The sequence below is a fragment of the Tribolium madens genome, unplaced genomic scaffold (genome assembly GCF_015345945.1).
Source record: "Tribolium madens isolate multiple individuals breed KSU strain unplaced genomic scaffold, Tmad_KSU_1.1 Scaffold_91;HRSCAF=231;Tcas5.2_LG7, whole genome shotgun sequence".
NCBI lineage: Eukaryota > Metazoa > Arthropoda > Insecta > Coleoptera > Tenebrionidae > Tribolium > Tribolium madens.
The window spans coordinates 4,001,818-4,018,577 of NW_025401063.1; the positions used below are offsets into that span (position 1 = coordinate 4,001,818).

Genomic DNA, 16,760 nt, shown 5'->3' on the forward strand with positions numbered 1-16,760 from the left:
CAAAAGGTCAAACTTTCCCCAATTAGTCTCGGGGTAATTATATCAATCCCTTGCCAACATTAACCAAGTTACTGTACTGTTAAATGTTACGTGTTAAGTGCATTAATTTTAAGTTCTTAAATTATTCCAGACTTGCAGAGCTGCCACATGCACCCACACAAATCACATAATTTTTTTTTTTAGTTTTTCGGTTTAAAGACTTGGAGACGCGGCAGCTCTGTCCGATGCTGTGAATTTAATTTGTATTTTTAGGACGATTACAATTTTTTTTTCAAAAATTATAACGAATAATGCCCGTGTGAGCGTTCCGCTTACACCAGTCCATGTCTATGACTTTTGAGATTGCAGCTCCGTATCATTTAGTACCATGTTAACTAATGTCTTCTGTCCCCCGGCTGTGCCACCTGTCCACCTGAACCACCTGCCCGCCAATGCCATTTTGCGTGTTGCCACAACGATCAACCAACAGTACAAAGCCTCGATAACTGTCCCTGATTGCCCGGGCCCTGAACGGTAAAATTATTCAAACTCTATTTAGTTGTGCTCACTCCGGCCCTGGTTGCACTGCATACACACTCCACTAAAAAAATAATTTCTTAACGCATCACTTAATCAAGACTTTGTTTTTCTTACAACAATTTTGAACCTAATCAGCATGTGCCAATCGCTAAGTAACTTGAGTCGGCCCTGCACTGTGTGAAAAACGAAGATCTAAGCCCCGCTCTCCGTGAATTAACTCATCTAACCGCTGAAATTATTAAGGGCGGTGCAACCGGCTGGTTTTGTCCGCTAGGTGGCGTAAGCAAGGTCCCCTAACCTAGCGTTCTACACGCTTTGCCTTAGGTTGAGGCCATTAATATGTGTTAATTAAATTTTTTACAGGTTAAATCACTAAAACTTGCCACAAAACACACAGGTCTCCCGTTTTGTTTTACTTGATTATATTGAAATCCCTCCTTTGTTTCCTAATTTTTCTCTTCGAGCTACTGTGTCAGCCAAACCCTCGATGTTGCGAGGGGGAAATACGTCAACTTTTTCCCATTTACACACGACAAAACGTGTCTTTTTCTTCCACAAGTTCATATTTTCCCGTGACTGATGGCTAGTGAGGGTTTCTTGATCATTGGTCGCGTTATCGAACCCACCCACCTCTTCTAACTTTCCCATTTGTGGTAATTGTTGTGCTTTGTTTTGTAACTAGATTCTGTTTACAGGATGTTGACGCTCTCCTCGGACCTCGACACCATCTGCAACATCGTCACCGACGTCGTTCCCAACTTGGAAGAGGTAAGTTACTCTTTATATCGACTAATCTTATTTTATACGCCAAGTTTTTGTCTTTTGTACGTCGTAAAAGTAGAACTGATGACGGTTTTTTATTGTGGCACACGGTTTTATTAAAAAAGAAGAGCTTAGCGAACCCTAATAATAGAAACACGTCACGAGGGATTCGCCGCACAAATGTCCGAAAATCATAAGCCGGAAAGCTGTAGCTTCGTATTTTACACTTGATAGGGACGTTAGATTTTCTTAATCTCGAAACGGACGGGTTTTGCTGAATTATCGCGCTTTTTCCACAAAAATGGGAAAACACCAAATCGAAATTCTAAGTGCAATTTTGGGGGATTGAAAATGGAAACGTCCCTTCAATTATAATTAGGGAATTGTTGTGTGATTTGTCGTAACTTGACTGCGGAAACTTCTAAGTTAATTATTTCGTGTGATGGAAACAATAGCAGGTGCGTTTGGTTCCTGCTCCAAGGAAACACTCCGTCTGTTCGTTGCGTTACCATTGAAATATTCAATGCGTGGGCTTTGGAACAAAACTCTTGCAAGTTGGATTAGTGGCAATCCGAACAAGTGCTTCGGATTTTTAGATGGAGTTGAGGTCGCGAAACTCCGAAGGTCGGGAAATGCTAAAAGCGCCGCTCGCAGGAAATATTTCTGCTCAAAATAGAAAATAGAATGTTGAGTGGTTTTTCTTCGTGATTTGTGTTTTTTAAATGGATTCTCTACGTTTAAATGAGATTGATGTCAAAGTTTTGGAACGTGTTTCTGGACTTCATTACGATTTTTGAGACGCAAGAAATATTCAAGCGAAAAACTTCTTTCATCTAATTTTCTCATCTTGAAACTCGAGCACTTTGCTGAAAATATTGACAACGAAGTAAGGTATAAACCAATAAAAAAGAATTTAATGAAAATTGTTAACTCAATGGAAAAAAGTTCGAGTATTGTTGGAGAGCCGTCTTGGCATGTTTACAATTTTTTTAGTTTGATTGTTGTTTTGAGTTTTTTAATTGACACGCAAAAAACTCCTTCAAATATTTTCTAAAATGAAATTTGATGACGTCATTGAATGCGAGTTTACACGAGACTGTACTTGGCCCCGACATGGCGCTTTTATGAAAATCGATTTTCAGGCTCAAATATCAGGAATAGAACGGAACGAATGAACTTTTCGTCTAAGCTCAGCACCTTCTCGGGCGAAAATTTTCCAAAAATAATAAATTGTACAGTATTTGAGCGTCAACAACATTGCATGTATTCCCTTGTCGTTTAAATATTTACTTGTTAGCGTTATTGGGTATTTTTTTTTAGAAAATGAGCGGTCGTGTGGACTGTTATTATTGGCCTTCCATTCGTTGTACGATTGCCATCAATTTTTCAAAGGGTTGCTTTTCATGCGACTGCCGTGTACATTGATGTGGCATTTGATTACGACCATCGTGTCCGCGTTACATTATCTAGCATTTAATAGACTCCATACCGTCTGCACGATAGTTCCAGGAATCGTGAGGGTTGCTCAGGGAGAGGAAACTTTTTCACGATATTTGAAAATGAAAAATATTGAAAAAAGGTCTTGTTTGTCTTTCAAAGCTGTTACGAATTGAAAATCGCTCGTGTCTTGATTGAGATTGGCGATACAGGACCGGTTATTGCCTCGAATCTGTTGGGCAAATCTTTGTTTAGGAGTTAATAAAACAAAGGACCTTTCCGCGATGATCCTATTAATATTGACAGTATAAGACGCAAACTGTGCAGTTACACGCCCGTTACCGCGTCTTTGTTTTCGTGTTGGATTAGACAGTGGGAAGGAACCAATCCGATTAGAAAAATTATGGTAATTTTGTCATCGTAATAAAATAACCGTGGGGGTTTTGGGACCGCAACAAATTGACTATTAATAATGGGTTAGGGGTTTTAGCCCGGCGCATCCACCATCAATGTTGCCGGTAGTGGCAATTAAACGGAGACTTTGTAGCGGTGTTAACTTTTATGTTTGTCGAAATAGAATCTTTAAAATTGATTTTGTCATGGTAAATGCATGGAAACCGCGGATTACGTGCTTGACTTAAATAACACGAGTTTTGAATTTTTAATTGCTTGATGATTCGTTTATTGTTTGTCTTGGCTAGAATTTAGAAAGAAATTGTGTATTGTTTGAGTCATGGCTGTTTGTCTTCCTCTGTGATAAATTGGAAAACTGTCAGGGTTTAGACGTTACAGATACGAATAGTTCGGAGGTGAGTCAGTTGTGGTTCAACGACGATATTTTTAGTGGAAATAATGCCACAATATATTTCTACTTTCATTGAGGTTGTAATGATAATTCTTGTTAAGTCAAAATGTAAAAATATAAATCAGATGAGTTCCTCATTAATCTTTTTCTAAATTTGGCTAAATTGGAAACACGAAGGCCTCGTAAAACAATTTTTAATTAATTATAAATCACTTAACTCGTTTGGCTTAAATGTGTAAATGATAAAATAACTTATCCAGCGTAAAATAATTAATTTTAATTGCTTTGAACATTTTCTGTCCGAAAGAAGAGTTTAATGAGTTCATCACACCAATTTAATATTTTACTTGATTACGTTGAATTAATTGTTGCTAAATTTAGAATTATGTCCGTAACTGGTAAACATTTTGCGGATCAATGTAGCCGACCGTGGCCAAATATTTTGAGTTTTGGGTCAAGTTGGTCGCGATTTTCTCCAAACGTTGGTGTTAATTGCCACCGAATCCAAGTCGGAGAAAATCGTGTCAGGCGGAATTATTGTCTTTTTTTCGAGTTGTTATATTCAATCATTATCCCGGTGAATAAATGATGCGGCGTTTTGAGAAATGGCTTTTTCTTCTGCTTATATAAAATTTATAAGAGATAACCTTTGGTTTATGCGATTGGGGCAGCGAAATGTTAAAATGATTTTTTGCTCTCGACGACGATCACAAGACAAACTCAAATTTCCGTCTCGGTTAGTTAAACAGACAATTTTCCTTGCACTAGACGCAAACATAGTTGAAGCGCTTCCGGAGACTGCAATTGATGGTATTAATAACGTTTTGATTCATGAAAGTTTATTTAGCGCAAAGAGGAATCATAGATGAGGTTTGAGACCGAGATTGGCTGATTTGCAAAAGTAAAGTGTCTAGGTTTTCACCAGATTGAGATTAATTACTAACTTGACTTTAAAAAGCAGCAAATTTGTTTTAAATGTTAAAATAAAAGACGCGAAAATTTTGTTTATTTTGGTTGGAGTGATACTTTCCAAAATTCCATCACTAAATTTAAATAGTTGGATGACTAAAATAGATATGAATAAAAGGTAAGCTCTGCCAACGAGTGTTTATAATTACTCTTATTTTGATTAGTTTATTGATAATTAATTTTTATTTAAATTCGTGCGATGGCTTTTATTTATTTACTTGTTTACGTAATATTTAATTTTCAGTATGTCGTTTATTGAGTTAGAGATTTTTTAATTTAGTAATAATCATTTTTATTTACAATCACTATAATATAACGATTCCTAACCTTTTGGAGGTCGGGAAATTTGTCATTACATTTCGTGGTAAGGTTACGAATCCATCAAATGTCAAAAACTCAATTTCTTTGCATAGTAATTGTGTTATTGCATCAATTTTGACAGAAAAACGGATATTTTATTATTTAAACAAATTTGATTGTGTTGAAAATGCCATTACCCTTTCAACTCTATTCAGTCTCGTTATCTGGGCCCTTGGGGTAATGACACATTTTCCACCTAGCATGAAATCTACCATTTCACATCTTTCTACGGGAAAAATATCAAAATTTAAGGATTTTTTTCAAATACAGGGTGCGCCAGAATTCGCATCTTAGAGAAAAATGCCATATAAGGTAAGATACCAGGAACAAGGGGAAAATGTTAAAAAAATTCTATCTATAAAAATTTCGAGGTTATGAGAGTTTAAATTTTGCGCTTTGACTCTATTTTACAAGTCTTTTTGCTACAGGCTATTAGAAGAGGAAACAATGAAGCTGTATCCTAAATTATAACTCTGTTCAATGTTATTTGTGGCTTTTATTGACAAAATTTTTGTACCTTTACTAAATAATTGTAAAAAAGAAACATATACAAGGTCATTAGTATCATTAATTGACATAAAAAATATCAAATGTCAAAAAATAAATGTCAAAATTTGTTAACATTTTTTCCATGTTCCTGGTATCTTATCTTACTTGAATTTTTTCTCTGGGGCGCGAATTCTGACGCATCCTGTATAAATTGTAAAACGTAAAACTAGCGTTGGCTTTCGATTTTGGATTGATTATCTGTTGGAATTAGTATGAAATGATTGTGTAAAATGTTGACAACAAGAAGACAGCTCAATTATCATCGTTTTATGTTTTTGGGAGAAGCAGATTGTTGATGAACATGAAACTGCTTTTACAGTTGAAAACGTGTGGGCTGAAATCACGAACTATTCATCTATTGAACTGGTTTTATTTTTTTTATTGATATAAGAACAATCGCATATATCACTGTTGGGTTTTTTGAAAGCAACTAATGTTGTAACTTTTTTTTGCAACTTGTGTGCCAGAATAAATTGGAAATTGCTGAAATTTCAGTAAATTTGTTTAGTGTTTTTTCGTAGTCGATATTTTAATTTGGTTGTTTTCTTGCAGAACGGAGGCAGAGTGAACGGAAATGAATTGGATTTGCGTATGATGATCCACCAGAGCCAAGCCGGATGCGTGATCGGAAAAGCCGGCTACAAAATCAAAGAACTGAGAGAGGTGAGTGGTGTTTTTTCTAATCGCGTTATTCGATATCCGGTGAAAATTTCTAATATATTGGACCAATATTTGCGCATTGAAAGTTGGGAGGGTTGCAAATCGATGAGGGAAGTGGTAGGTTTCGTAAACAGAGGCTTCTCTACAAACATTGCTCAGTTCATTAAAATTACCTGTCCAAACTCGAAACCGAACGTAATTATTTATAAAGTAATTTAAAGTTGCGCATAATATGGCCCACCCTTTCGCATATTTCCGCTATCAATGGAATGTGGTGGTGGTTCAGACGGCGGCATGCATGCGACAAATTAATTCTCTTTGGCGCAATAGCGAGCGGCGCAGAAACCGCAAGCTTTGCTTTTCATGGAAATTCAACCATTCATTTGGCTTAATATCTGAGTCATAAATACACAGGCTTTCTAGAATTATTATGATTGGGACGCGACAGGGATGCACTTGTCTACAGGGTGTGCCAGAAAACGGCAACTTAGGGCACAAAGAGAGCGAATGATTTATGACGGTGCTGAATTTCCCCTAGTTGCTTGTTGCTTTCACATACCTAAATAATTTTCCACCGAAAAATTTCAGATCGTGCTATATTTGTATTCAAGGTATGTTAATCGCTGCTTCTTGAAATTCCTCGCGGTGCATTTAATTTTGTAGAACCTTGAGTTGGTCAAGAATCACGTTTTTGCGCTATTTTTCAGCTATTAACCATAAGTGGATGATTAAGTTTAAGACCTTCACTTTTAACGTTTTTGCATATTTTGCGAATTTCTCGAGAATTACAAGTGAGGAAATGGGTTGTTGGGTCAGTGAGCAAATATTCAGAGTACGTTTTCAATGTTTTATTAATAAATTTGCAACCTACGTATTTTTTTGAGAATTGTTTTGTTTTGATGCTATCGCAGTTCGAGAAGGTCGACCGGTTGACTGGAACCTGTCCTCAACCTTAACACCGTTCAACCGTACCAAAATCTGGGTTATTCCGCCTCTTCGAAAATTGCTTGAGAAATTCGAGCGAAATCGACACCAATTATGTAATTGAAGACATCATTTTTGATCATTTTATAGAAACTGTCTAAATAATAACAAATGGCCATTTTAAAAAATAGATTATTAATGATATTACATATTTTTATAAATGTGTATTTTAATAAACTATATACAGAGTTCGCCAGAACTCGCCTCCCAGAGAAAAATGCCATATAAGGTAAGTAAGATCCCTGGAACATGGAAAAAATGTTAAAAAAAAATATCTATAAAAGTTTCGAAGTTATGAGACTTTAAATTTGCAATTTGACTTTATTTATTTCTGTTGAAAAAACAAGTTTCCAAGTTTTTTTGCTACAGGCTATTAGATGAGAAAACAAGGAAGCTGTATCCTAAATTGTAACTCTGTTTTGTTAATTGTGGCTTTTATAGGCAAAATTTTTGTAAATAATTGTAAAAAAACATATATGTAAAAGATCATTAGGATCATTAAATAGACATAAAAAAGTCAAATGTCAAAGTTTTTTGACAGATAGAATTTTTTAAACATTTTTTCATGTTTCCGGTATCTTATCTTACTTGAATTTTTTCTCTGGGGCGCGAGTTCTGGCGCACGCTGTATATTTGTTAGATCAAAGTTCATGCTTGACCGGTGAGACAAAGTAAGCAAATTATTGATAAAGTTCCGCGTTATCAATTTTAAGAGATTAAAAAATGGTTACAAAGAATTTATTATTTTATATCTCAAAATAATTATATTGACGCTGTTTGCGACGAGGCGAAGCTAAGTCTGTAATTGTGGAGTTTTATAAGTCGCACGAAATGGCGACAACAAGTCTTATAAAACAAGTGTAATATACGATTTTTTTTACGTTGCCTTCATTTTTTCAATAAAAAATGATAAAATTGAAAAATTTTACTGTTAAGGGAATTTTCTATTCATAGCATGTCGATTGGTATGTGTTACGAACAGTTTTTTTATTACCTCTCTATAATTGATTTCTTGAAAACAGAGATTAAAAATAAATTGTACCTGAAATAACTATTGATTCCGAAAAAACCTCATTTTAGGAACTTGAGAAGAGCAATTTTTGGGCGTGGACAAAAATGTTTTTTTTTTTTATATACTTATTCGAACCGGAAAGTTCCACATTTCAAGGCAATTGAACAAAAAGAAAAAAATCACAGAGAAAAATAAATTGTCGTATTTTTAGACCTAATTTGCAAAATACTGAAAAATGCCCCACTTTCTGGTCGTCCAATCGCACGTGAGCTTTCCTCTGAAAGCACCCAATTAACAAAATTACAAGCTCTCATAACGATCGGGAAACGTCGTGATTATTGTTATTTTTATTGGTCATGAAGGCAATTTCTTTGACGATTGCGTCTCTTCATAATTGATCATTATTGCTGAGTTTTCCTCCTTTAATTGGAGAATCGATTTTTTTCGCTCGAAATTAGGTAAAATATCCATCATGGTTAAAACCTGATTATCGTCCTCCCCGCGTCTTTAAATTTTCCTATGATGACATTCTGGCTCTTCCTGATGCGATCGATAAGCCTATTTTATAAATTCGCTTCGCCGGGAGATAGATGGAATATCGTATTTCGCTAGAAAGGTGTATCGAATCACGTCGTGCAACGTCAACCCCTCTGAATTTTATTCTCTTAATTGTTTTTTTAAGAAACAAGCTATTGTTGGCGTTTTTTCTTTGAAAATATCCGATCAACAAAGCTTCGATTTTGAACGTTTATGTATATGTACTAGACACGAAATTTAATTAAATCATTGGGGAACCCCACGTGAATGTATTTCATATTGACGTTGCATTGATGGTTTCCGATGAACTGGCGGTTAAAGGGAATTGCGTTGTTTATTCGGTTTCGGGTCTGTATTTCTGGTCTAATTAAATGTGATGGCGAATTAAAATGGTACACAATTTTGCTGATTTCCGTTTGATATAAAAGCAAAAGTTGTTACGATCAAATGAATGACGATTTGTTTTAAATAAATCTCATTCAAAAAATTTTAATTAATTTTAAAGGGTTGGTAGAGGGAATAATTATAAAGCGTTAAGTTTGGTTCGTAATTAATACTCGAACCCCTGTTTTGTTTAAAACAAAATTGTTGGAGCGAGAGAAATCGAAATTCGCAATTCCTCGATAACTAAAAGACTTGGCGTGGCAATTTTCCGAAACCTTACTCTATGAAAGCTGATACAAATTGGTACGTTCTACGAGTTAACAATTTTGTTTACAACTTCGATTTGATTACATTAAATTTTGAAGCTTCCTCAAAGGCATCGCGTTTAATTTTATACGGTGGTGGCGGCACAGTTGAAGGTCCCACAGTTTTCATTCTCCGACAAACAGATGAAAAGTTTCCAATTAGAATTGGAAGGTTTTCCGACTTGCTTTCAAAGCTGCGCATCATTGTATCATAGCAACACACCGACACAACAAATATTATATTTCCCGGAGACATGTGTGGGCGGTGAAAATAAGAGATTGGGAACTTTTCCGCTTCGTAATTCGACAAAACGTTTCAATCGAAATTCTTCGAATGTTAATTAATTTTTACAAATTCACGGACGAGTGAATTTATTAAAAATTTCACAGAATCGTGATGAAAAAAGCGAGCTGCGATCGATAACAAACGACCTACATTCGCAAGAGGATATTAAAAAAATAAAAAATATATTTGTGTTTATAAGAGAAACAATCCTAATGAGTGTCTGCTATCCACCCTGTTTTATCTGTTATTATCCGAACGTCACGAAACCGTGTGTTTCCATTACGTTGATTAGTTCAAATTATGGTAAAAAAAGTGATTTCGTCTCGACAACAACTCAACTCGGTCGAGGTTTTCTTCAAGAATAGCGACCCGAAACAAATAGAGGGTAATCGCAGAAAAACATCCCCAATTTAATCTACAAGGTAAGTAAATATCCGGAAGGAGCACCATCTATCAAAGTGAAACAGAAAATAGATTCTGACCCTTTCATGCACACACACAACGATCGTGATATCTCCCTTGGAGGAGTTTTAACGGCTGCTGTATGTGTCGGAACGATCTGGACCTAAATCCGATTCGAAAAACCCGAAGATATCCGTGAGATTATTCCAACGACGGGTTATTACCATACGGAGCGCTTTTTCTAATCATCCGACCTTTGAATTCTGGAAATAAATCGCAAGGCAATGTTTGTAAATTTTTCTCTATTGAACAGATTTTAATATACTTGGGATGTCTGTGCTTTAGACGAGAATTTGTTACTTAATCTGTTCTTTGTATGGATCACCGTAAGTAGCTTGTCTCTGTAGCAACCAATAAGTGTCTTTCCTTCATGCTTTGTTAGATGAAAGTGTAGTTTTAGAATTCTAATTGGCTTTTCGAGAAAACGGATCAGGAATGAATAACAGGAAATCGACGTTAAAAGTAATCTCGTCAAGTGTAAAATCGAATAGTTGATGTGCTGAAAACTGTCTTTTGATGATTGATGCGTATCATTTAGAAACTGAAAATATGAGTTTCCTCCTATTGTACTCGTGAAATAATAAATTTCAGCTTTTTCAATTTTTGACAACTTAAACAAAGCCAAAGTTTGGCAAAGTTTTCTTGAGTAATTAAGAATGCAAAACATTCGCGGTATACAGTTGCTTCGACTTAAACATTGTCTAAAAACTCACATAATTACATTTCAATTTTCTTCAAATTAAAATTGAAACACTGTTATTATTTGTCATTACTGTACATTAGAATTTAATCTAGAAATTCCATGTTAGGGCAAAAAATAGGATGATTGAAATATAATATGGGTGTGTCATAACGTAACTGAATCGCCAACAGGTGTGATGACACAATTTGCCAACCTGTACCAAGCATTGTTGCAACAGTTTTCCTTTCAGGGAAAATTCCTAAGCAAGGAAAACCGAATGTGTTTGCGAAAGTAGTTATCATTGCATTTTCTTGCTAAATCTTAAAAAATGTGTTTATCAATAGTAATATCAATTGTCCATTTGCACTCTTAGGGGTTCAAGGGACTTTAAAAAGTTCAAAAACGTTGTAAAAATGCAAGAAATGAATTTTTTTTAAATTTTGTGTAAGTATGAATATACAGGGCGGTTCAGATAAGATAATGAGCCTGACGATCTGGCGATGCAACCCAAAAAACAAATTTCATTTACGCCTTTGATCCAATTTAATGCAAGTTGAATCCAAGTTATCATCTTATGTCACTCTGACATTATTGCCATTCAGTTCTCGCGGAATGATAGAGAAATTAGAAAAGTCTTTTCGATGTAAACCCAACACAAAATGTATGAAAGAATAAAACATTAAAGGTAGGCAAACAGTTTATTTATAAATCATAAATTGCTTGTCAAAGCACTGTCAGAGCAACATAAGATAACTTTGATTGCAAATGCAAATCGTAATTAAAATTAGATCAAGACGTAAATGAAATTTGTTTTTTGGGTTGCATCGCCAGAACGTCGGGCTCATTATCTTATCTGAATCACCCTGTATATTGAATTAAAACATTGAGACTATCGGCGGCGTGGTGGTGGTGTCGCCTAAAGCAGCCAAAGAGACAACATTGCTAAATGTCAATAATGTCATGACAAAATTAAAATCGCTTAGGCGCAAAAATAGAATTTTTGCTTCATGACTGCAAGGTAAAATTTTTTCTTTTGACATTTAAACATAAAAGTGGTCATTTTTGGAACGTTTACGATAAAGTTAATTTTTCGAGTCGATAGACGAAATTATTATGTACGCAGGGTGTCCCAGCGTGTTGAAAAAGTCCATTAGTGACCTTTAAATGGTAAAATTTAAAAAATTGTATAGGGCATTGATAGATACTAATCTAGTGCATCACCTAAAATTATTTTCGACCATACAGCATGTTCCAAAAATAAGTTACGATACAAACTTGTGTTTTTTTAAATGAAACACCGTATGTTTTTTGGCATTTTTGGATGTAGCCTTTTAGTACAATGCTAAACGTTATTAGTCGATTTCGCTTAGTTTAGTTTTAGACGGTTTTTGACGAAAACATGCATTTTTAAAAATTTATTACACAAAAAGACCGCCAGAACAAATTTTTTCTTCTGCAAAGAAGAAAGTACAGAATTTAAAGCGGTAGCAATTTTTTAGTGTTTTGCATTTGTAAAGATTAATAAATTAAGAAGTTTGTTAAAAGTTAAATGACTTAAAAAAATTAAATGGAACACTCTATTTTTTTATTTTTGCATCTTAGGAATAGATTGATAAAATGTCTCTTCAAAAAATAAACTTTTAATGTCTAGAATTAATAAATGAACAGATATTACACATTCAATATTAATTGTAGCAACGATGCTTATCAATATCTGAGCATTGTTGATACTATGGCAACCATAGTTAGATAAATCCATAAAACCATTAAATCCCCACTTATAATAAATAAATTTAAAGGCAATCAAGAAAATAAAAAAAAAAACAAAAATTATCCAAAAGTTATCCAACTCAGTTGAACAAAGTTAATCATTCAAAAGCAAGTTCTTAATTTTAGACTTGAACGTAAACACTGAATTTCCAGAATTAAAAATCTCGATGTATTTGTTATATGTTCTAATTACGTTATAAGTGAATGATCTTTGATACAATGCGGTACGAAACTGTGGCTTCGATAACTCATTTAAATTACGAAGGTTGGTTTTGACGGTAAGAATTCTTTTTCTAGAATGAAACTTACTCCTTAGGTAGAAAGGTGTCGATGTCAAGAATAAGCGATAAGAAAATACAGAAAAGTTTATCAATTTTTAACCATTCCAGGTCTTTAATTTTTTCTGATACATGATCGTGCTTCTTTAAACTTTAAAAATAAAACGGCAGCAATTGTTTTGAATTTTTTGCAAACGATATTTGTTAACACTGTCTAAGCAAGGATAGTAAATAATGAGACCATAATTTATAAACGAAAGCACAAGGGTTTCACAAAGTTTTTTACGAAGTTTAAAATTTAAGATACTATAATTGGAATACAGAAGTTTAAGAGCGACATAACATTTTTTTAATAACAGATGATACATAATCAGTAAATCTTAAATCTCTATCAATTATTAATCCAAGACATTTGGTAGACTGCACAATGGGAAGACTTTTATTATCTATTTTCACATTTAAATTCTGAATCACTGAATCATAGATACGTTTATTTGACAAACAGAGTAGAACTGTACATTTATCAGAATTTCATTTTAAGTTCATTTTACGCGCAGATAATTCTGCGTATTGCTAATGCAATAGATTCCAGATCCTTACTCATGGCAACAGAAGCAGCAAGTGAATGATCTGGAGTAAAGTTTATTTGCAACTGCGTGTCATCTGCAAAAGCTCGGACCTTTGTACTTTTAGCTAATTTTAGAAGTTCAGCTGTATATATTACAAACAATATGGGTCCCAAAATTGAAGCGTGTGGAACTCCAGAGATTACCAAACTGATATTAGATTTTGCTGTTTGTTATAAATGTTGAAATTCGAATTATTTCATTGTAAAAATAAAGAATAATGGATTCAGTTTAACACAAATATTAAGTGATACTTGTTCCATCTCTTGTGAAACTGTGCACTTTTTGGCTACTGAAACAAAATAGTAATTATTTTTTTAATGTGTAACGTTAAATATCTTTTTGTTATTGATTATAAACACCTAAAAGTAAATAATTTTAGAAAGAATTTAATAATCCTTTAAATACAAAAACAATAAATAGGGTGTTCTATTTAATTTTTTAAGTTATTGAACTTTTAACAAACGCCTTTATTTTTCTATCTTGCAAATGCAACACACTAAAAAAATTGTTACAACCTTATAGCTTGTACCTTCTTCTTTGCGGTAGTAAAAAAATATTTCTAGATGTCTTAGTATTTAAATTGGAAAACCATGCAACATGCATACTACTCTTGTCAACTTTACGTACGATTTCATTGATGACATATGAGTCCGGAAAAGTACACTAACTAGTTTGGGTTACTTTACGGACGATTTGCGAAAAAGTCTTATTTTAATGAGAAAACTTGTTTATCAACTTGTTGCGTAAATCCCATTTTTTGTTCTCGCCTCGATTCGGTGGTACATAACAACAAGATGGAAAATAATCGCGCAAAGCCGCTCATCGTGGTAATTCCGTCCAAGACAAACCCTTGGTTCTTCTCCAGCACACGCACCCCCCAAGAGGATCAGAGTTGGCAGGGCGACCACCCCGACACGCATGATACATCGCGCACATTAACAATTCTAGGACGGTGGTGGTGGCGGCCATAATTAATTTCTTGCATGAGTTAATCTTTGCGCTACCGCAAGCAAGACCCTCGTGGAAGGTTTTTTTTTTCTTGTGGTGGCAAGGGCTGAAAGAGTCCCGCAAGTGACAGACGACAGGTGAGCCAGGTCTATCGCGTGCGGAGTCAGGCCGGCGCGCCGCGGCGCCCCCCAATCAATACCAGCTGCGGGCGCTTGCTTGCCGCCTGTGCATTGCACGCCGGTTGGTAGTCGGGGGCTGTTTTGGCGCGTGCTGGAGCGAAACGGTCGCTGGTCGAGTGGTAGTTTTTAAAATTCGTGCAAGTGGTTGAGCACATTTCATCGATTTACGAGTTTTTATGGTTGTCAAATGATGAAAAGTGGGATTTTATGCAAGAAAAGTGGTTAATGTGTGGTGGAAATGTCGATATGTTTGTTCACATTTGAGTACAAACACTCAAGTGAGTGGACCTAATAGTTTCAATGTTGTTTTAACAAATCCTGAAATTGTAATAATTCATTTCAGAATAAAATTTAATTTGAAATCTTTAAACTTTTTCAAATGATAAGAAATACTCAGTTACAACTTTAAAAGTGTGCAGATTTCGAAGAAGTGACGAGAAAAATGAACTAAACTGTATAATAATTTAATTTAAAGAAAGTGGTTTCTCGGAAGCGTAACAAAAATTAAATTCAAATTAATTTTTACGCGTATTTGGAAATTAAATAACGACAAAAGAACACTTTTAGTGTAATTAATTCACCTCTTTCCATTTATGAAAATTCTTCAGTTATTTTAATTTTATTTATAAAACAGTTCAGTTTATGTATATTTTGATCTGTTTATTTTATTGAAATGAAATTCCTTTTATTATTTGGGTTTGCCTTTAAAAGTGGGTTTTAATTAAATGTTGAATTCAATTCAGATGGTTATTAAATATCACAAATAGATTTTAAAAATGAAAGATTTAAATTGGGAACAATATTTGTTTGTAAATTCGGGAAATTAGATTGACAACAAAGAGGTAGGTACATAGGCGTTTGTTGAATTTTTAATTAAAATATGGAACATCAATCGGAAATATAGTTTTTATTCGAAATAAATTTTCAAAGGAAGGAGAGAACTAACACAAAGTATAAATTTACATTATTTTACAGAATGGAAAATAAAAAACTAAGTTTATTAAATCATTTATTTTGTTCATTTTAATTCAGGTAATTTTGATGCAGCGAACAACGTGAAAGTTTATGTTTAAATTTTTATTAAAAAGTTAGCGAGAATTAAAAATTGTGTATTTTATCATTAATCACTTCGTAAGGAAAGCTAAGCACGTCATATCCATTACGTTATATAATATTTCTTCTGTCAAGGGGCTTTATAAAACCGTAAAATGATCATTTGTGCTATTACACAAACATAATTTTTTCCCATCACTTTTTTTGTAAAAATTTTAAATTCTACTTTATTAAAAAAGTGAGCTAATTGATTACTACTTTCTTTAAATTGTTATTTAACAATAACAAATTCCACCCTGTTATGTGTCAATTGATTAGCAATTGATCCGACTTGATTTCGTTTACAGTTTTGGACATATTGGGAATGCAGAAGTTGACGAGGGTTTTGACTCCATGTTGCAATTATTATTCACCTATTTTACCCAAATCAAGCAGTAACCTACTCTCTGTAAATATTGATTACTGACATTGATTAATTAAGGTCAATTAGACGACTTGGCGTTCATTGAAAAATGTTGAGTGCCTTTGGACACTAAAATTTTCAATCAATCTTCTTAGAACTTCCCTCTAATCATCCCGAATTAAATAAAAGCCGATTTTTCCGCACCCCTTTGACAATTTTCTTGTTCATTTTCAGAAAACCGGTGCCCGCATCAAGATCTTCTCGAATGCGGCCCCCCAGAGCACCGACCGAATAATCCAGATCGTCGGCGAGCCGTCGAAATGCGTCGATAGCATCCGCGAGATCATCACCCTCATCAAATCGGTAAGCGAAATCAGCGATTAATGACGACGTCCGTTTCTAATTTTTCCTCTTTACAGAATCCAATTAAAGGAATTGTAAATCCTTACGATCCGCACAATTACGACGATTATTATGCTGAAGAGTACGGCGGTTGGGGAAGTGCCGGCAACGAACGGAGAGGCGGCGCGAGTGGGGGCGGCAGCGGCGGTGGCGGCGGCTCGACCAACGTCGGGAATGGCGGACCACGTGGCGGCAATCGAAACGGGTACCGGGACGGAGCCCCGGCACGGTACAACAGGGGGCCCCCGACGCAGCGCGGGGGATCCACCACCATAAGGTAATGTTTTAATAAAAAACAAGTATTGCAAATGCACAAGTATGCAATGAGGCTTTTTTCTATTTTTTGTATTGAACGTTTTTTTTTAACGGATTCATTATTGTATTT

General features: G+C 34.7%; 1 protein-coding gene across 4 annotated transcripts in view; it reads left to right on the forward strand.

The window, feature by feature from the left end:
* Nucleotides 1–16,760, forward strand: part of LOC123011086 (heterogeneous nuclear ribonucleoprotein K) — a 48,107-nt gene that overhangs the window by 28,383 nt on the left and 2,964 nt on the right. For 3 of the 4 annotated variants that reach the window (XM_044408364.1, XM_044408366.1, XM_044408365.1), the window contains 5 exons: nucleotides 470–513; nucleotides 1,215–1,287; nucleotides 5,954–6,064; nucleotides 16,208–16,336; nucleotides 16,393–16,652. In XM_044408364.1, coding sequence (XP_044264299.1) covers nucleotides 470–513; nucleotides 1,215–1,287; nucleotides 5,954–6,064; nucleotides 16,208–16,336; nucleotides 16,393–16,652 — 617 coding nt within the window. The remainder of the gene's footprint in view (nucleotides 1–469; nucleotides 514–1,214; nucleotides 1,288–5,953; nucleotides 6,065–16,207; nucleotides 16,337–16,392; nucleotides 16,653–16,760) is intronic. The other variant, XM_044408367.1, reaches the window with a different exon arrangement.